The sequence below is a fragment of the Tenrec ecaudatus genome, chromosome X (genome assembly GCF_050624435.1).
Source record: "Tenrec ecaudatus isolate mTenEca1 chromosome X, mTenEca1.hap1, whole genome shotgun sequence".
Classification (NCBI taxonomy): Eukaryota; Metazoa; Chordata; class Mammalia; order Afrosoricida; family Tenrecidae; genus Tenrec; species Tenrec ecaudatus.
The window spans coordinates 57567283-57588946 of record NC_134548.1 but is presented as its reverse complement, the minus strand read 5'-3'; the positions used below and the strand labels follow the sequence as shown (position 1 = coordinate 57588946).

The following is a 21664-nucleotide window of genomic DNA, read 5'->3' as shown; positions in this document are numbered from 1 at the left end:
ACCCCGCAGGCGATGGAGTTGCGACGGCCTGCCATCGGACCACCAATCAGCCTCTGGCCTCCGCCAGCAACAAGAGGAAGCGTAAGGCGATTGGCTGGAGTGAAAGCCTTTGCCCCGCCCTACCCAAGATCGACCCAATGGGGAAAGTACCAGTGGTCCTGAAGACCAACCCAAACGACAAAATGAAACAGAACGAAATACGTCAAAACGCCAAACAAAACCAGGCATTGAGGATGTGCGCAAATAAAATGGAGAGCGGCCTCACTGTCGTTTCTCCCCCTGATTTCAGAGACTGACTATGGCTTTGGTAAACCTTTGCCTGGGAGAACTCTGTTGCGACCCGGGCTGACGTTTCTGGAGACCAGCCTGGAATTTAGAAACCCAGAGCCTTTGGTTTCGGGCTAAGTTTTGCGATGACGTTTCTACCTTTGCAAAAATGGCTCCAGAAGAAATAATCACACCAAAAAAAACACCCCCACCAACTTCCGGTGCATCATTAACATGTGATTCAGCTCAACTGCTAGATTATTCTTGGACTTTTGAGCTCTTCATCTACTAAATACACCTCTTTTTCATCTTCTGATTTCCTTTTCCCCAATTTACTGCTTTAAATTTTATTTCGGTCTTTTCTCTCCCCTGTCACAAGTGGATACTGCCTTGTGAGGCATGGTTGTGAGCCCTGGCTTTGGTGTGGGATTCACATTCTCATTTTATAACACCAACTAAAACACTGCCAATATCTGAGCTGCAGTGTCTTTTATAAGCTAGGTGACCCTAAAAAGAAGTGTAGAAGACTGCTCATTGAAGCCTGGTGGTAGCAAATAATTGGAGGCAACTCAGGGATCCATCATCAAGGTAATGGATAAGAAAAATGTGATATATGTATAAGATGGACCACTAGGATGAATCATATCTACATACGGTAACAAGGCTGGATCTCTAAAAAACAGAATGTTGAGTGAAAAAAGAAACAGAACAAGATTTATAGTACAATACTGTTTATGTAAACTAAAACACACAACAATACCATATTTTTTCACAGATACACAGATATGTAAATAAACACATAAACGGTGGGTTGGAAGGACATATGTTAAATACACGAGAGTGGGTGCCTATGTGTGGGAGGGGGATTGGATCAGGGATAGGTAATGAAGGCAAAAACAGAAAGAAAGAAAGAAACAATAAGGGACTTGCGTGGACCAATGATGATATAGTGTGCCAAAAACTGAGGAGTAAGTAAGTAGATAGTAAATTAATTGAGCGGGCTGGCTGGGTAGACTTCCAGATTCGGAATTTTGTCCCCTGTGACATCCCTCCCTTTTATTTTACTGGAAGCTTACCAAAAACTGTATGCGGTCGACCTTTCAAGAGGGCTATCAGCTCAGACTTTTCCATCCCTTCAGAAACCATTATTTTATGGGAGAAGGGCTATTTCCTAGCCTCTCAATTCCCTCCAAGTTTCATTTCAAATTCCCAGTCCTTATTCTCCATTGTGGTTCAGTTTCAGGAATATCTTGTTTAAATTTTGGGTAGGCGACTGAGACAGAAGTTGAGGGTAAGGCCTGAGGGCTCCAGGCTTTGGGAACAGAGAGGATTTTCAAGTATCTTGACCTTCATGCTCAGAGTCTTGGCCAAGGGAGGAAAATCTTATTAGTTGAGAGTCTACTCGCTTGCCACACACACTCTCTCACACACTTACAGCTTTCCAGTTTCATTTCTCTAATCACTCTACTTGCTACCACAGGCACATACTGTACTTTGTCTCCTCTCACTTAGGTACATATCTATGTGTGTGTGCATGCATGTATATATCTCTGCATACAGGCATTTGTTCACGTATGTGCACCAGGCAAGTTTTCCTCAGGGGTGCCTCCCCATGATCACATCGACACACACTCTTACTCAAGCATACCTCTCCGCAGGTGGTCACACAGACAGAACACACATCCATACAGCCAGAAAGAGAAAACATCCAATATCGCATTATTCATTTCAGTTTTTTCCATTTACAAAATCCAATGATGAATCCAGGCAGTTAGAAAAGAGAAATGGAGGAAAATCCTCCTAAATATACCCTATCCACCCCTCACCCTCTTGGTGTCCCACCCCACCCCCTGGAAAAAGCACCCCCATCACTATCACTGAGAGAACAGGCACATCCCACTCCCAACTACTCTGGGCTGCCTTCCCAGAGTGACTCCACAGCCAGGCTCATTTAATGTCTCTCGTTCAGAGTGCCTTCCACACTCTTTTTAGATCACAGCTTCTCTAGTTCTGGGGCTGTCTTACAGTAGAGAGGGAGCTTAGAAGAGGAGCTTCTGTAGGGAAGGGAAGGGAAGGGAAGTGGAGGGATAGGTAAATACAGATCCCTCCCTGAGGACATTCGAGGGGAATGGAGATGCTGGACAAGCCCAGGCAAAGGGATGGCAGCCTGACTCTCAAGAACTACAAAAACTGGCCTTCAAGTGGGCGCAGACTTTGCCCCTGGCATGGGAGAGAGGCTTAGGATCTTCCACTTAGTTAAGCTGGCTGCAGTCTGCTCCTCTTTGAGAGCAGGTAAAGGGATAAGGGAGGAAAGGAGGGAAGGGCTGTTGAGCAGAGGGAATTTTAGGACTGAGGACCCAGAAGATCAAGGCGTACCAAGGAGGGGCTTGAAGCCCCTGAGGCTTGAGGGAAGACAAAATGAGGTCAGATAGGAGTGGACACACGTCCACAGTGCCTTGGGGGATTGTGTCTCTAAGAGTTACCAAGGCTTAAAACAAATGTTCATCTTCTGAAGAGCTGCACGGAATCAGGAAACAATTCTAGAGTTGGATTTCTCTTTGACCCCAGACTTTGGGATCCAATTACTCCAGGGAGTCGAGCTCTCTCCTTCCACTTCCCTTGGGGGCTGCGTGTGCCTGCCTCTATGGCACCCACATTAGTACAAACGAGGTTAGAGTGGATTTCAAACCTAAGGAAGAAGAGTTGGGGGGTGGGTGGGGTGTTGGGGATCCAGGAGGCAGCTTGAGAGATTGCAGTCAGCTCAAAGACTAGCTTTTTACTCATCCTGGATTTCTTTCTTTATTCTTCTCAAACAAACGTTCCAGAAACACTTGAGAGGACTGGACATGGTGGGGAGGGAGAAAAGATTGGCCTTGGGACCAGGGTTAGCCTAAAACAAAATTGCACACAACATAGCAACCACTGCTTTCTAGGACCCAGCACCCTTTTTTGGTCCCTTTTGGATCAATTTCTCCTTAAAGCATCCAGACCTTGCTAAAGAACTTGGAAGGTGGGTGCAGGGGAGCAGAGAGGGCAACAAGAACGCTGGAAGTCTATTTTACACGACAATTTCCCCCCCTCTGGACAATGTCAAAAGGAGAGACATTAAAGCAAGAAAGCCTGTCTTCTCAGCTGCTAGTAGAAAACCTCCATTTTCAGTTTTGTTTTCTTTTTCTGAATTGTCACTTGAGAGAGAGAGAGAGAGAAGTGAAGAAGGAGGTGGCAGATACAGGCCACACAAAACTATGAGCACCTCCCACCCAGTCCCTACCCCTAGGGAGGTATTGGCAAAGGTGCCTAGATTTTGAGTGGTCCAGAGGGCTGGGGCTAAAGCTCAGAAAGGAGGCTCCTTTATGGGGCCCCATCCTTTTTTGCGGTTGGCCCCATTATGGTGACCATGACCTTCTCTCTGCCTGCATGCCTATCAGCCTGCTTCACATGACACAGTAGGGTTCTCTTGGAGCTGGGGCAGCTCCTGTGCCCCAGCAGGGGGCATGAGTCCTCAGGCACTTCTTGAGGTCCTTGTTGAGCAGGAAGCAGACGATCGGGTTGACAGCAGCCTGGGCGAAGCTCATCCAAACAGCAGTGGCCAGATAGCGGTGAGGCACAGCGCAGGCTTTCACAAACACTCGCCAGTAGCAGGCCACGATGTAGGGTGACCAGAGGAGTAGGAAGAGCAGTGTGATCGCGTAGAACATGCGTCCCAGCTGCTTTTCACCTTTGACCTCGTCCATACCCAGCAGCCTTCGGCTGGCTGCGTGCCCATTCTGCCGGATACCCAGCAGGGTTGGTGGCATGGGCCCACGGCCAAAGCCAGCGATCCAGTTGGCAGCAGCCTGGCCGGTGGCCCCGGGGCCATGGAATGTCCAGTTCTGGCTGATAGCTGGCACCATCTGCACTGGCTTCATCTTGCGGTGACGATACTCGAAGAGAAGAAGCTTGCCATAGACAGCATGTGTGGCTGCCATGAGCACAGCCAACATAAGCATGAAGCCCAGTGTGTCATTGGCTTTGAAATATCGATGCTCAAAGATGCACTGGTCCTCCTCACGGATGAACTTGTAGGTGCCCACGTCAAAAACAGGTGGGAAGGCCATGGCCACAGACAGGGTCCAGGCCATGCAGATGACAGCTGCACATGTCCAGAGTGTCATGCGCTTGGCATAGAAGCGGTGGTGGGCGATGGCCATGTAGCGGGTGACACTGATGCAGAAGAGCATGAAGGCCGCATGGAAGCAAAAGAGCACGGCCATGAAAGCCACAATCTTGCAGCTGAGTGCGCTGAAGGTCCATGAGGAGCCGTGGCGCACAGAAGCCAGCACAAAAGGGAAACAGACAGCAGAGCGTATGCCGTCAGCCAGGCACAGGTCTAGCAGGAAGTAGTAAGGAGCCTTGTGCAGAGCACGCTCCTTGAGCACCAGCAGAGACAAGATGGCATTGCCTGCCAGGCTCACACACATGATCAATCCCAGAAGCACCAGCTTCACATAAGCTGATGCAGATGGCGGGGATAGTGCTCCGCTCACCTCCTCGGGCTCTCCAGTGGTGTTGGCCATACTGAGGGGCAAGGGCTGCTCTCAACCCTATGGGGTCAGCCAATCTGATACTCCATGGACCCCGTGGGACTCCATCAGCTGACGTGCTGGATTACACCTGCAATTGGGGATATTGGAGGAGACACAGAGAAACAGAGAGATGAGGGCAAGGAAAAGAGAGAAAAACACGCAGAAAGACACCAAGACAATGGAAGAGAAAGGCAAACGATAGAAAAATGGTAACAAAGATATACATGGTTAGAAAGTGAGACAGAAATGGAGGGTCTGGGAATGAGCAAGGAGGGGTAATGAGAGAAACAGGCCAAGAGAGCAAGAGTGGAGAGACAAAAGAAAGAGACAAAGAGAAACAGGTGGAAAAGAAAGAAAGGAGAAACAGAAAGGACAATGTTAGCATGGCTTCTCCACTTATACCTTAGCTAGTGTCAGTCCTGTCAAGTCCTGTCATCCATGTATCTTACCTCACGATCCACCACACACACGTGCGTGCCTCTGAATCAGAGGTTTCACCAGATTGTGCTGATTCTATTTGTAATGTACCCTTTTAGTTTCTCAACTCTCATGGTCGCAGCAGTCAAGAAATGAAGCGGCATATTGTACTGGTCAAACCTGCTGCACAATGCCTCTTAAAAATGCCAAAGAGCAAAGACGACACTTTGGGACTAAGGTGCACCTGACCCAAGTCAGATGTTCCCAATGACCTTATATGTGTGTGAAAATGGGACGATGAATAAGAAAGGCCAAGGACTAATAGATCTATTTTAATTATGGCGTTGGTGAAGAATGTTGAAAATACTGCAGACTGCCAAAAGAACAAACAATTTTGTCTTGGACAAAGTGCAACCATAATGCTCCTTGTTCGCGAGGATAGCAGCACTTCAACTCATGTACTTTAGGTAGATTATCAAGAGAGAGCAGACTCTGGAAAAAGATAACGCTTGGTATAGTAGAGGGGCAGTGGAAAAGAAAAAGACCCTCAAGGACATAAATTGACACAGTGGCTGCAACAATGGGCTCAAACCTAACAACTCCGAGGATGGCAGTACTGGACAGTCCTTTGCTGTGTTGTGCATCGGGTCACTATGAGATGGGACCAACCTGACAGCACTTAACAACAACGACAGTTTATATTTCATTTTTTAAGTGCTCACAGTCATTTGCTAAATTTATTTCTTTACTTATGATCAGGAATGTGTTTAGAATGCTCAAGGAAGAGCTGGAAAGTCAGTGTGGCCGGAATGGAGTAAATAAGGGAGACAGTGGTAGGAGATGAGATCAGAGAGGTGTCCGGAGTTTGGATCATGTGGGCCATGATGAGGACATTGGCTTTTACTTTTAGTGTGGTCGCGAGTGTATGCAAATATAAATATGTAAGTATGCTCGTGTATTAGTTTTTTCATTAAAAATATTTGTTGAGCGTGGCAGTTACATGCTCTTTTTTTCAACTTGTTAAGGGGTGAAGTTTAGCCTGTTAATCAAGTCACAGGTTGATGACATCATTTGAAGGCTCAATGAAGATAAAGAGCTCACTAGAGCCAAGATAGGCTCACTCCCTGTGAGACAGTCCTGCTGACAAGACACATGGAGTTATGCTAGTGTCCTGGAGCTGGAGGAGCCATGTGGAGACCCCTGCCATCACTGAGATACTTCCACCACCATTGAAACCTCTAGGCTTGACATCCACTGGCCTGGGATCTTCCTGCCTTCAGCGTCATTGCATGTGTTGTGTGAGTCTGATGAGGAATTTATAGATTGGTGTAGGACATATGGGCTAATATTGGACTCATGAACTTGATCTGGACTGGGCTGGGATGTTTTCTTAATGTACAATTACCCTTTATATAAAGCTCTTTCCTGTGCACATGTGAGTGCTTATGAATTTGCTTCTCTAGTCTACCCAGACTAACACATTGAGCATCTACTGTTTGCCAAGCATTGTTCTAGATACGGAGGATACAACTATGAACCAGACATACAAAAATATCTGCCTTGTAGAGCTTATATTCTAGGTAATAAAGAGGAGGCACAGATAAAGTGGGTAAGAGAATGATAAGTTTCTAAGAATAAATGCAAAACCTGGAAGGGAGCTAGGAAATGATTGGGGGGGGGGGAAGAGGTGTTGCGATTTTAGATAGGAGTGGATAGAGAAGATTTCACAGAGGAAGCGTCATCTTCGCAAAGGTCTCAAGAATATAGTGAGGAAGTTGTGTGTCTTGTCTAAGGAAGAAAAGTCCAGGCAGAGGGAGGAGCAAAAGCCTTGAGGTGGGACTAGAGGGACATGGTGCATCGGAGAAAGAGCCAGGAGGTCAGTGTGGATGGAACAGCATGAGTGAGGGGAGAAAGAGTGGTGGGGGCTAGGGCCAGAGCAGTGGTGAAGCCAGCTCATGGACGCCATAGGGAAGACTGATTTTTACTCTGACTGAGATGGGAGTCGTAGGATTTTGAGTAGAGGAGCAACAGGATCTGACTCAGAATTTAACGGAATCCCGCATGTTGCTGTGAGAACATATCATGTGGGATGATAGGATCAGAGAGATTACAGAGGAGACTCCAGTAGTGATGCAATGCAGAGATAATAGCACCTTGCATCTCTTTCCCTGCTTTAGTTTTTTTGTGTGTCAGAGAATTTATGCTTCTAACTCACAATATAGTTTACTTTTTAAAAATTTGGTCTGCTGCCTGCCTCCCTTGATTAGAATGAAAGGATTTATAGACTCAGCCACTCACACAGCATATAGTGGGGTCTCAGTCAAAGTGCCATGTTCATTTATTGTGAGACCAAAAGAGCTGGGGGGCCCAGAGAGAGCTTTCTGAAGGCTCTGTAGGCTCTGACTTAAAAAGAGGCCTGGAGTGTGCCTTTGGCAGTGAGCATGGCACATGTACCCTGCAAAGGTTTGATAAGTACACGAGGAGAGGGCTCTGCTGAGCAGACTGGCAGCCACAGCTTGGGCCCATCTGAGGCGAAGGGAGCTTGGCCTTGTATGTTATGCACAGATACCTAAAACAAAAAAACTGTTGCCACCAATTCAAGACTACTGTACAGATGCTATTTTCATACCTTTTTGCCTTTGTCAATTAATACATTTACATTAATGAAAGTTTTGCCCTATCTCCAGCCCTCATTCTAAGTGTAAATAGTGTCCAGTCACCTAAATTGTTCATCTGCACAAATCAACATTCCATGTATTTTGGTATAACAAACTGTCCTATAGATTTATATTTTCTTTTTCTTAACTCTTTCCCTGCCATCAAGTCAATTATGACTTGTAAAACAACACCACGGAACAGGGTAGAACTGCTCCTGTGGATTTTGGAAATTGTATCTCCTTACCGGAGCAGAAAGCTTCATCTTTCTTCTGAGGAGCGGCTGATGATTTTGAACCACTGACCTTGTTGTTATCAGTCAAGCCTGGAAGCTATGAAAACGTTTAAAATTCTAAATCAGGATCTAATTAATGGTAATATCAATATTGAACTCCCCCTACCCCCTGCCGGGAGATAGTTTATAATGTCCTTCAACAAAATAACAGTATCTTTCAAGTGAATCAGGAACATATAAAAACCATAGCTATAGTGGTAGATTTGGGGCTCATACTTAATTGTGGCCCCAATCTAAAACAATTAGTATTTATCAACACCTATCCCTGTGAAGTGATCACTGAAGATAGGGGTGCTGTAGTAAATCAGGGTGAAGAAAGAAGATAAATGCCTGGCTATTCGAGAGGATAGCATCTGAAGTCTTAAAGGCTTCTCTTCAACAAGCAGCCATGTCCATGAGGTATCAGCCAAGTCCACATGGAAGAAGGACACCACCAGCATGTGTGATACAAGAATTGTAAACAGTAAAATCCAAACCCAGAGGATGGAATGGTATTGGAGCTTAAATTCGGAACACCTGGTTTACAGAAGGCTGTGGTGGATGACAGTGAAAGCACAGAAACCATTTGCAGTGTCCCCCAAATGTATTAAGCTTCTGATGAATTTCCTATGACTATGGACCAGAGGTGGGAAAGGTCTTGCTACCAGACAGAGAACATTGCAGGGTGGATGACTGCAATTGCAGTTAGGTCCAAATGTGACACCTTGTCAGTGAGCTCTCTCTTGACTCAAAGTATAATTGCTCCAGTTTTGATTGAGGTTTTTCTTTGTTTCATTGTGTCATTGCTTTGGGACCATTTGTTTGTATTTTGTCTTCAGTTTGTATGATTGTCTGTAGATGAAGCCTAGATTTGGTAAACCTATAGAGACAACAACCGGATCAATAGATTCAAAGGGACCTGACAGGGAAGGCTGCCAGGAAATGGGAAGTAAACAACAATGACTACAAGGAAGAACACATGTCCTGGAATTGATTGTGGTGATGGCTGCACATATCTTATGAATGAAATTGAACTATTAAAATGTATGATATGTGATTTATATATCTGTGAAATTGTTTAAACTAAACTAATTTTTAAAATGTAAAACAAACAAAAACCCCTGTTAATATGTAGTTGATTCTAACGCATAGCGACCTTGTAGGACACAGTAGAACTACGAAATAGGGATTGCAAGGTTGTAATCTTTATGAAAGCAAACTGCCACGTCTTTCCCCCACAGAAAGGCTGGTGGGTGCCAACCAAATTGTGTTAGTCTGGGTTGTCACTTGAAGGCTCAACATTTCCACTTCACTTCCAACAGTTTCTGTGCCTCTCTCCGCTTCTGTCTCTTCTCTGTGCTCTCTTCAGTCTGAATCTCAACCTCTGAATGAGCATTTGTGTTCTTTTCACAACCTGAAATTCACTTCCTTTCATGGGGTGCCCTCACCTACTTCTTTTGTATATGCTCCTTTGACCTTGGGATGCATGGACAAGGTGGGGAATGAGAAAGAATTTCCACACAGGTACAAGGCAGAGCTGGAAGGGTTAGCAGTTGAATGCTTAACCCTACAATGCCTGAATTTTTAATTTCAGGAAAAAAATTTTTTGTTTTTATTCTTTACTTTCATAGCAATATATATATAACAACCAAAATATATTAAATTTTCAATGTTTTTAAAATGTAACCAAATCGTCACATTCGTCCATGGATTTATAATAAATGTTATAATGAAATGTTATTAAAACATCGCACTCGGCGTTATAGGGTTAACTACTACAGAAATATATACAGATGCCCAAAGACACACATCCTACTTGTATGGTGAGTGACGGCAAGCAGGTCACACACTGGCATATGTGTGGGTGTATTCTTTCTGGAGACATTAGCCCCCATTGTTCTTTCCAGGAAAACAGAACCTATTTTCACAGGCAACTTTGAAAGAATGTCCACATGGTGCCTTAACCTCAGAGAAGTAGGAAATAAAATGCAAGTTATCTATAAGAAAAATAATTCATATTGTAATGAGTAAGATATGTCAATAAAATACTATATTAATATAATTTACATTCGAATATGCAAATTTACCATGGCCAATTTATCATACGATGGTGGCTTACATGTTGCTGTGATGGTAGAAGTTCCAATACCAGTACTTCCAATACTAGCTGCATCACCCATGTGGGCAGGTTTCAATGGACCATTCAGGCTCAGACTATAAGAAGGAAGAGGGGTTCATGTCAGAAAAATTTAACCATTGAAACCCTATGAATACAAGCAGAACCGTGCCGGTCATTTTGAATAAGACAATCATATAGTGTACTGTGGCGGGAATGACAATGAAGAGGAATAGCATCACATTCAGATTTCAAGATCCATCCTGAAGTACAAAGCTACAAAGTAGACTAGTTAATAAGACTATTATTCAAATTTTCCCACCAACCACTAATGCCAAAGAAGAGGAAATTAAAGATTATTACCCAGTTTGAAGTTTGCAATTGATCAAATACACAATCAAAATGCTTATTGGTGGTTGGAATGTGAAAGTTGGAAATAAAGAATGACCACCAGTTGGAGAGATATAGCCTCGGTGACAGCAACAACACTGGAAAGCATATGGCAGAATTTTGCTTACAAATAAGTACAAGTTGAAGCTGCATTCATTTGCTGAAATATTTCAATTGGTACTCTGTCAATTTATGGAAGTTTGCCTTTAACAAATGTTTTCAGTGCAGTTTGAACTTCTTCCTTCAATATATCACATGCTACCTCCCGAAACGGTTTACCAATTCTTTTCGGTACTCCAAAAACCTCAAACCAAACTCATTGTCATGGAGTTAATGCTGACTCAGAGTACCTATAAGAGAGAGTAGAATTGCCCCTTTAGGGTTCTAAGACAGACAGCCTCATCATTCTTCCGCCATGGTACAAACTGCTTGCCTTGCAGTTAGCAGACCAGTGCATAATCCATCATATCACCAGAGCTCCTCATTTTGGTACCAAGCCCCAAACCAAACAAACTTACTGACCTCAAGTCCATGCTGACTCATAGCTACCCTATAAGATAGGGTAGAATTGTCCCCATTGAATTTCTGAGACTGTAACTCTTTATAGGAGCAGAAAGCACCATCTTTCTCCTGAAGAGCAGCTGGTGGTTTTGAACTTCTGACCTTGCTGTTAGCAGCCCAATGTGTAACTACCATGCCAGCAAGACTCCTCTTTTTGGGTACAGTGATTGATTATTCCTTCTATCTTCTTTTGGTGTTTCCTGCATCATTCAGTATTTTGCCCATAAAATCTTTTAGTATTTGTGTTAGTCCGGGTAGATTAGAGAAACAAATCCATAGAAACTTATGTAAATAAGTAAGAGGTTTATCAGTAGAGAGATCTGAGGGGCGGGCCCCAATCCCAACTATGTGGACAGTCGCCCCTTCCCCCAAGAGAATTTACTTCAGAGAACAGCACTGAAGCTACAGCTCAGGGAGAGGGACATGTCTGATCAGAGCACATGGGAGCAAATGAAGGGGGAGGAAAAGCAAGTGCAGCACATCCTGGACCAGCAAGCCTTGAGGAAAATATCCCCGCTCAGAGCAGCCTATGCACAGAGAGGACCATATGGCTGGCACCACTATGTGACATGACATCCCTCACTGGCCCATAGCTCGACAAGGGACATCACTGCAGACACAGGGTGGGAATTGCGCCTAATCTGACCCCACCACACCGAGGCAAAACACTAAGGGTGTGCAACAGAACAGCACGGAAAGCAGAGCAAGGAAGTCCCGAGGGATAACCAAATATAGACTTTGGGGCCAGGGCGTGGCACCCCATCAGACTCCACCGGAAAACACTCCTAAAGGTCAACAAACAGACCTTGAACTGTTTGCAGGCTTTTCTTTTTTTGTCATTGTTTTGTTGTTGTTGCTGTTGTTTTGTTATTGATGGTTTGTTTGGTAGTTGGCCCTGGTCATGTTCTGACTGATGATATCGAGTCTCTCCAGCTTCTCTTTCTACAGATGTAGCTGATTGAATTCCTGTGTACTCCATCTGATGAGGTCCATGTGTAGAATCGCTTATGTTGTTGAAAAAGGGGGCTTTGCAATGAAGAGGTCATTGGTCTTGCATGATAGCAAGGCTGTTCACATCCCTAATCTATGATCAGAGGGGTTTCTCCGGAGGCATAACCAGGATGTTTTCAGTGTGTATGCAAACACTGGACAATGAAGAAGGAAGTTTGAAGAATTGATGGCTTTAAATTATGGTGCTAATAAAGAATATTCAATATGCGATGGACTGCCAGAAGAATGAACAAATATATCTTGGAAGATGTACAGCCAGAATGTTCCATCGAAGCCAGGATTGCAAGACATAGTCTCACATGTTTTAGACTCCCTGGAGAAGATCATCACACTTTGTAACATAGAGGGTCATCACAATAGACGGAGGCCCTTCTTGCGGTGGATTGACACAGTGACTGTAACAATGGACTCAAGTGGCAAGGCTTCTGTGGATGGTGCAGGGTTAGGCAATGTTTTGTTCCATCTTATATAGGGTAGCTATGAGTCAGAGTTAACTTGACGGCATCTAACCACAATAAATATGCAAATGGACGGGCATGACAATCCACAGGTCATTCACTGAGGTACTTGGTGCCTTGTTAAAATTTAATGATTAGTTTATTTTTAATCATCTCATCGACATACAATTCACATCTACATTTCAATAGTTCAATCACATTCGTATGAGATGTGCAACCATCACTGCAATAAATTCCAGTACCATTTCTTCTTCTTCGTACTCATTGCGAGTCCCCATTTTCTGTCAGCCTCCCCTGTCATATTCCTTTGGGTTTACTAAGCCAATTTTTGTCTCTATAGGTTTACCTTATCTAGGTTTCATATCCAGAAAATCATACAAAATCAAGAAAAAATACAAACAAGTGGCTCAACAATAACACGATCAAACAAAGACAAATCTAAATCGATAGCAAAGCAGAAAATATTAAAAACTGGAGCAATTCTACCTTAGGTCAAGAGGGGTATCACTGAGCAGGTGTCTCATTTTAACCTAACGGCAATTGCAGTCATCCACCGGCAATGGACTCTGTCTGGTAGGTAACAAGGCCTTTCCCATCTCTGTTCCAGAGTCAGAGGGGATTCACCAGTGGCTTGATCCACCTGGGGGACCCTACAAATGGGTTTGGGGTTTTCACTGTGGTTCACAGCCTTCTGTACGACAGGTGTTCCGAATTTAAGCTCTAATACCATTTCCTCCTCCGGGTTTGGATTTTATTGTTTGCAATTCTTGTATCACACATGGTGTGGTCTGCTTCTTCCGTGTGGGCTTAGCCGATGCCTCATTTACATGGTAACTTGTTTGAAGACAAGCCTTTTCTTTTTCTTTTAAATCATTGTATTGGGGGTTCATACAACTCTTATCACAATCCATACATCCATACATTGTGTTAAGCACATTTGTAATTTGTTGCCATCATCATTCTCAAAACATTTTCTTTCTACTTGAGCCCTTGGTATCAGCAACTCATTTTCCCCCTCCCTCCCCCATTCTCCCTCCCTAATGAACCTTTGACAATTTATAAATTATTACTATTTTTTCATGTCTTACACTGACCAATGTCTCCCTTCACCCACTTTTCTGTTGTCCATCCCCCTGGGAGGTGGTTATATGTAGATCATTGTGATCAGTCCCCCTTTCAACCCACCTTCTTCCCTTCCCCTCCTGGTATCGTTACTCTCAATATTGGTCCCGAGGCGTTTATCTGTCCTGGATTCCCAGTGTTTCCAGCTCTTACTGCACCCATGTACATGTTCTGGTCTAACTGGATTTGTAAGGTAGAATTGGGGGTCACGGGAGAGGAAGCATTAAAGAACTAGAGGAAAGTTGCATGTTTCATCCGTGCTGTACTGCACCCTGACTGGCTCATGTCCTCCCCATGACCCTTCTGGAAGGGATGTCCAATTGTCTACATATGGGCTTTTGGTCTCCACACCGCACTCCCAGATGCTTCTTTCTGATAGCCAGGCACCATTTGCTGCTTTCTTCTTCACACTTTGCTAGGGTACCATATCTTCAGTGATCTCTTCATAGGGGTAGGTATTGAGCAGGGCCATGTCATAAGAATGAATTATACTTTGGGGCTAAGATTAAGTACAAGCTCAAAATCTATTCACTATCTATGGTTTATATATGTTCCTGGTTCATTTTAAAGATATCATTACTATTTTAATGAAGGACATTATGAATTATCCCCATGGGAATTGGAGCATTTTAAACAATTTCTACATATACAATTTAGTGACATGAATTTTACTCTTTGAGCTATAGAGTCACTCTCACCCTTTTTCTGAACTTTTCCTCTTTCATTTACATAAACTCACTGTCCACTACGGTTCTTATCTAATCTTTTGAGTTGTTGCCCATTTGATCCTATATCTACAGTCCTTAAAAGAGCACTACACTGAAGGCAGACATTTTACTAGTTAATCAAAATTAGTGTTTGATTTTAAGATGACTACAGAGGATGTTTGGGCTTTAAAGATTAGCTCTTTAAATAGTTCTCAGGGAAATAGTTTCAGGGGGGTTCATCCAGATTTCATGGCTCCAGAAATCTGGATTTCATGAGAATTTGAAATTTTGCTTTGTGTTTTCTCTTTTTTGATCAGGATTCTTCTATGGAATCTTTGATCAAAATATTAAATACTTATTATTCAATACGCATAACCAGCCACCATTTAATTCTTTGGTGTCATGGCAAGGTAGGCAGTTTGTCATGGAGGCTATTTGTTTCACATTCCATTTACTCCTCCAATTCCCAGTTCTTCCTTTTCTGGTGCTCCGGGCGAATAGAGGATAATTCTTATACCTCGAAAGTGCCTTTGCAAGCTTTTAAGATCCCAGGTTCTATCCAAGAGGTAAACACTGAATATATTATTAGGTCAATTAACTGAAGGTCCCATGAATTCTTGCCTCTAACCTTCCAAACATCTAAGTAGTCTCAGCAGATACTTCTTTTTTGGTCATTGCTATAAATATATTTATCACAGATCTTTTACCAGTTCAAGCTTTTACGTGTGTATAACTTTAACAGCAGCTACATGACTATGTTGTGTAACATTGCCCTTAATAAATGTGCTTTCTCGGACACGATATAGAGAACCTCAATACTTCATAAGAAATAACTTCCTTTCCTTCTCCCTCCTGCCTCTACTAACCACTAAATAAACTGTAGTCTCTATACATGTTCCTGTCATTGTCTTTTTATACAATTGAGGTCATATAGTATTTTCCTTTGTGATTGACTTATTTCATTCAGCATAATGCCTCCCAGCCTCATCTCTATTGTAGCATGTATCATTCTTCTTTGAGTGAATATTGTTGCACTGAACCACATTTTGTTATCTATTTATTTCTTTTATTTCATGGGAAATTAGATTGTTTCCACCTTTTCTGTGAATACATTTATTGTCATATTTTCCTATGGATAATTACTACAATTATATTACATTTGGTCTTCACAACTTTTTAAAAGTGTGGTTTGGGTGAAAGTGTACAGTGCCAATTAACTTTCCGTTAATTTTTTTTATACTTTAATTTCATGTCTGTCACTTTGTCGTACAGTGGTGGCTTGTGTGTTGCTATGATGTTAAAATTAATGTAGTCAGTATTTCAAATGCCAGCAAGATCACCCAAAGTGAACAGATTATGCCAGAGTGTCCAGACACAAGGAAGGAATAGGTTGCCCAAATCTGAGAAATTAGTCATGGAAAACCTTTGGGACAGAATGGAAACATTGTCAGATACTGAAAAACCTCAGAAAAAGAAGCAGAATATTGTTAGAATATTCTAAGTGTGAATCTGAGAAAACTGGAATTTGTAAAAAATGAAATGGAGTGCATAAAAATTGACATTATAGGAATCAGCGAGCTGAAATGGACTGGTATCAGCCATTTTGAATTTTAAAAATCATGGTTTACTATGCTGGGAATGAAACAATCAAGAGGAATGGTGTTGGATTCATCAGCAAAAAGGAAGAGCCTTGCTAACATGCAGAATGCTTTGGAAAGAGGATTTTTGCATTGGCAGTTAGGTTAAAATACAGTAGTACCCTATCATTTGAGCTTCCTTATTTTTTCTAGTTTTCAGTATTTTCTGCTTTCTTTTCCATTGGGGTTTCTAGATGGTTTACTTTGCTATTCTTGTTAGATTTTTGTAGTTGCTTGTTGGTTTTAAAATATTTTTATGTATATGAAATCCAGGAGAGTTAATTAGACATTAACTGGATTAATGGCCCCTTGGGGGTATAGCAGGAGAGGTTGAGAGGAAATGGGGAGTTAAAAACAATAAGTATAAGATTAAAGGAAATGTTCTAGAACGGATTGTGGTGATGATTGTACAACTCTTCTTGATGTGATTGAATCATTGCATTGAATGACGTATGAACTCTATGCCATTTAAATTGTTGGGGTTGGGGGGTAGGAGTTACAGTCTTAGAATCACATAGGGGCATTTATACCCTATCCTATAAGGTCACTATGAGTCTCTATTCATTTGATGGCAAAGAGGTTTTTTTTGTTTTGTTTTAATCCATGTCTTCAAAACTCTCGCCAAATGATTAAGTGGAATCATGTAAATAGGTGTGTGACAAACTAATAGGGAAAAAACTAATAGGGAGGATTGGTAAGTTTTAGCTGTCACTCTACTGTGTATAAGAGAACCATTTCAGAATCAGAGACTGAGAAAATTCCTAGAATCATCAAGGAAGAAGACCCACCGGTGGAGCATGTTTGAAATCCTTGCCTGAAGTGACAGGGGGAGCAGATCAGAAGCTGAGGCAAGGAGACTGTGAGGCAAGGAGACTATGAGATTCCTGATCCACCAAAGCAGAGGCCAAGGGACCATGTGGATAAGAAGCTCAGAACCAGAAAAAGATACTTGACTGCTGGCTGAGGAGAGTTGCTACTGTGAACTAATGACTGGATCCTTATTATTTTCTGATCCTGACTTGTGGTAACCTGTCAATTTCCCAAATAAACCCCCATGATTAAAAAAAAAAGACAATTCAAGATCTATCTTGAAGTACACTGTTGTCTGTGATAAGATGTGGTAGTTACCTAATCTGGTGTCAGTTTGAGGATTAAGGGTGTAGGGATGGAGTCTAACTTGTCAATCAGGATATAGAAATGAGGCCTCTGTGGGGGCATGGCCTTCTCCTGAGAATTCTGGGAACTCCTCTATTTACTCCTTGGAGACAGGAGACCCACTCTCTGCTCATTCCCTGCTAGACATCCATGTTGAGAGGACACATGGAGACAGGCTGATGGCTGGAGAAGCCCCTTCCAGCGCTGAGATGCTTACAGCACCACTGAATCCACAAGACTTTCCACCCACTGGCCTGTGATCTTTCTGCATTCAGCATCATTGCATGTGTTTCGTGAGTCTGAAGAGGATTTTATAGATTGGTATCAGACATATGAGCTAATATCGGACTTATGGACTTGACCTGGACTGGGCTGGGATGATTTCTCAATATTCAATTGCTCTTGTATATAAAGCTCTTTCTTATACACATATGAGTGTCTATGAATTTGTTTCTCTAGTCTACCCAGACTAACACATAAGATTATATCTCTATTCCAGGAAATTAATCAACAAATTTATCTGCCAATTATCAAAACTAGTGATGAAGAAGGTGAAGAATTCTACCAATGTCTTCAGTCTGAAATTGATGAAACATGCAATAAATACGCATTGATAATTATTGCCAATTGTAATGTAAGAGTTGGAAACAAAGCGGAAGGAGCAGTAGTTGGAAACATGGCTTTGGGAATAGAAATGAATCTGAGACGGCAAGATAGAATTTTTCAAGACCAACGACTTCTTAGTTGCAAACACCCTTTTTCAATAACACAAAGGTTATTGGATTTCTCTAGATGGCGTTACACAGGAGTTAAATTGACTACATCTGTGGGAAGAGATGATGGAGAAGCTCGATATCAGCAGCTACAACCAGGACAGGGGCTGACTGGTACAGATCATCAATTGCTCACATGCAAGTTCAGGTTGAAGCTGAAGAAAATCAAAACAAGTTTACAGAGCCAAAATACAAGCTTGAGTTGTATTTTTGGTATCATGGGATACCAACTGAATTTTGAGAACATCTCAAGAAGAGATTTGACACACTGAACAGTAGTGCCAGAAGAGCCGATGAACTGTGGGAGGATATCAAGGACATTGCTATCTTACATGAAGAGCAAAGGGTCCTCAAAGGACAAGAAGGAGAGAAAAAACTGCATGGCTGTCAGAAGAGACTCTGAAACTTGCTCTTAATCACAGAGTAGCTAATGGACATAGAAGACGCCAGATAAGGCAAGATATGACAAGATAACAATCTATAAATTATCAAGGGCTCATGAGGGAGTGCGTAGCGGGGAGGGAGGGGAAAAAAAGAGGACCTGATGCAAAGGGCTTAAGTGGAGAGCAAAGGCTTTGAAAATGATTAGGGCAAAGAATGTACGGATGTGCTTTATACAATTGATGTATGAATATGTATGGATTGTGTTAAGAGTTGTATGGGCCCCTAATAAAATGTTTTTAAAAATAACATACAAAATAAAAAAAAGAAGACACGATGAAGTCAAAGAGCTGAACAGAAAAGTTCCAAGGGCATCTGAACAGACAAAGTAAAGTATGATAACGAAATGTGCAAAGACCCAGCGTTAGAAAACCAAAAGGGAAGAACATACTCAGTATATCTTAAATTGAAAGAGCTCAAGAAAAATTTCAAGCCTTGAATTGCAATATAGAAAAATCATACGGGCCAAGTATTAAACCATGTAGGCAGCATAAAAAGAAGATGGAAAGCATACCGAGTTACTGTACCAAAAAGAACTAGCTGAAATTCCATCATTTCCAGAGGGAGCATATGAGCAAGAACCAATGGTACTGATACGGTCCAAGTTGCACTGAAAGTATTAGGTTCCAGGAATTGGTGGAATACCAATTGAAATGTTTCAGCAAGCTGAAGTAACATTGAATGCACTCACTCATGTATGCCATAAAATTTGGAAGACAGTAACTTGGCCAACTAACAAGGAAGAGATCCCATTTTAAAGAAAGATGAACCAATAGAATGCTCAAACTACAGAACAATATAATTAATATCACATGCAATTTTGCTCAAGATCATCCAACAACAGTTGCAGCAGTACATTGTTACCAGAGACTCAGTTAGAATTCAGAAGGGGATGTGTAACAAAAGATATTGCTGATGCCAGATGAGTCTTGGCTGAAAGCAGAGAATATCAGAAAGATGTTTACCTTTTTCTTAGTTGAGTTTAAATTTAATTTTTATTAATCATAAAATGCAATGTTGAAGAAAATTTTATGAAATACTGAACTATATTAATAAGTCATTTTCCTTCAAAACTGCAGTCTCCAGAAAAGCAAATGATATAGCTTTAGAATTTCTCAACTAGGGAACTGAGAAATAGGCTAAGAATAACTTTTTTTAAGAACATTGTTCAATGTTCAGATGATTAATATAATTTTAAAATTTTGGTTATCTGTGAATAAAAGAAATAAGTAGGCATTGACCTGCTAACCAAAAGGTCAGAGGCAAATACCCACTAGTCGCTCCAAGGGGGAAAGATGAGAGCATTCTATGTTAAATTCTAGAAAGGATTTATATAAAGGGTCATTATGGGTCAAAATTGACTGCCTGGCAGCTGTGGGTTTTAGTGTACATGGAAAGATAGAATTTCTGTTCTTTTTTTCCCTCTTGTTCTTATTGGGGGCTCGTACAACTGAACGATGTTTACTTGTATTTTATTGACTATACCCAAACATTAGACCATGTGGATCATAAAAAACTATGAATAGCTTTGAGAAGAAGGGGTATCCCAGAACACTGCACTGTGCTCATGTGGAACCTGTGCATGGATTAAGAAGCAGATGTGCAAACAGAACAAGGGAATGCTATATGGTTTAAAGTCAGGAAAGGTGTGCAGCATGTTTTTAACCCATCACCATACTTATTCAATCTGGATGCTGAGCAAAAATCAGAAAAGCTGGACTATGTGAAGAACTGGGCAGCAGGATGGCAGGAAAGCTTAGTCACTTTTGCGACGCAGATAACACAACTTTCTTGATGAAAGTGATAAGAACTTGATTGCAGTCTTCGGTATGGATGACCTCAATGCAAAGAAAACCCAAACCCTCACAACTGGATCAATAGGTAACATCATGATAATTGGAGCAAAGATTGCTTGGATCCACAAATAAATGCTCTTGGAATCAGCAGTCAAGAGATCAAGCTGTGCATTGCATTGGGTAAATCTGGTGCACAAGACCTCTTTAAACTGTTGGAAAGCAAGGATGTTACCTTGAAGACTAAAGGTATGCCTGGCCCAAGCCATAGTATTTTCAATTGCCTCAGATGCATGTGAAAGTTGGATACTACATAAGGGAGACTGAAGAAGAATGAATGCATTTGAAGTACCACAGACTGTCAAAGGCACAAACAAATCTCTCTTGGATGATGTACAGCCAGAATGCTCCTTAGAGACAGGGATGGAGAGACTTCATCTCACAAACTTTGGACATGTTATCAGGAGAGACCAGTCCCTAGAGGAGGACACCGTGCTTGGTAAAGGACCAATGCAGGAAGACCTTTGGCAAGGTGAATTGACCCAGTGCCTGCATTGATGGGCTCAAACGTAAGAACAATTGGGAGGTTGACCCAGGACTTGGTAGTGTTTCTTTCTGTTGTATATAGGATATCTATGAGTCAGAACTGATTTGATAGCATCTAACAATAACAGCAATTTCATGACAATCGTTGCAATTGCAATCCGCTTAGCGTAGCAATACTCATCCCATTATGCCCCTGGGTGCCCCATTTCCATTTGTCCTTCTTTCATGTTTCCATCATTTGACAATTGTGAATATCATATTTTTGGTGGTGCTGCAATGAACACTGGTGCACAAGTCTGAGTCTCTTCCTTCAAGGCTTTCAGGTATATAAGCAGTAGTGGAATTGCTATGCCATATGGTAATTCTAGTTCTAGCTCTAGTTTTTCTTGAGGAAGTGCTATACTATTTCCACAAAAGTTGTTTTCTGGTTGTGTTTTATCATTTTCTTGTTAAATTGTCTAAGTTTAATATATTTTTGTTATTAGATTCTTAATGAATATATCATCTCCAAATATATATTTCCAGGCTATAGAATAATTTTTCACTTTTTATGAAAATGGTGAAGCATTAAAATATTTTATTTTTGTTGCTAAGAATATACATGACAGGTATGAATGGTGATAAGAGTTGAACGAGCCCCCAATAAAATGATTTTTTTAAAAGAATATACATGACAGATCACACAGCAATCCAAGTTTCCACATGTACAATTCAGTGACATTGATTACATTTTAGTTCTGCAACCATTCTCATCCTCTTTTTTTGAGTTTTTTTCC

General features: G+C 41.9%; 1 protein-coding gene across 6 annotated transcripts in view; it reads right to left on the bottom strand.

The window, feature by feature from the left end:
- Window positions 1–2110: 2110 nt before the first annotated feature.
- GPR173 (G protein-coupled receptor 173) overlaps window positions 2111–21664 on the bottom strand; it is a 46775-nt gene continuing 27221 nt past the window's right edge. The window contains exons 2-4 of one of the 6 annotated variants that reach the window (XM_075538856.1): window positions 10298–10392; window positions 8152–8236; window positions 2111–5087 (exon numbers count right to left, since the gene is read on the bottom strand). In XM_075538856.1, the coding sequence (XP_075394971.1) occupies window positions 3702–4823 (1122 nt within the window). In that variant the 5' untranslated portion in view covers window positions 4824–5087; window positions 8152–8236; window positions 10298–10392 and the 3' untranslated portion in view covers window positions 2111–3701. The remainder of the gene's footprint in view (window positions 5088–8151; window positions 8237–10297; window positions 10393–21664) is intronic. The other 5 variants (XM_075538858.1, XM_075538859.1, XM_075538857.1 and 2 more) reach the window with 5 other exon arrangements.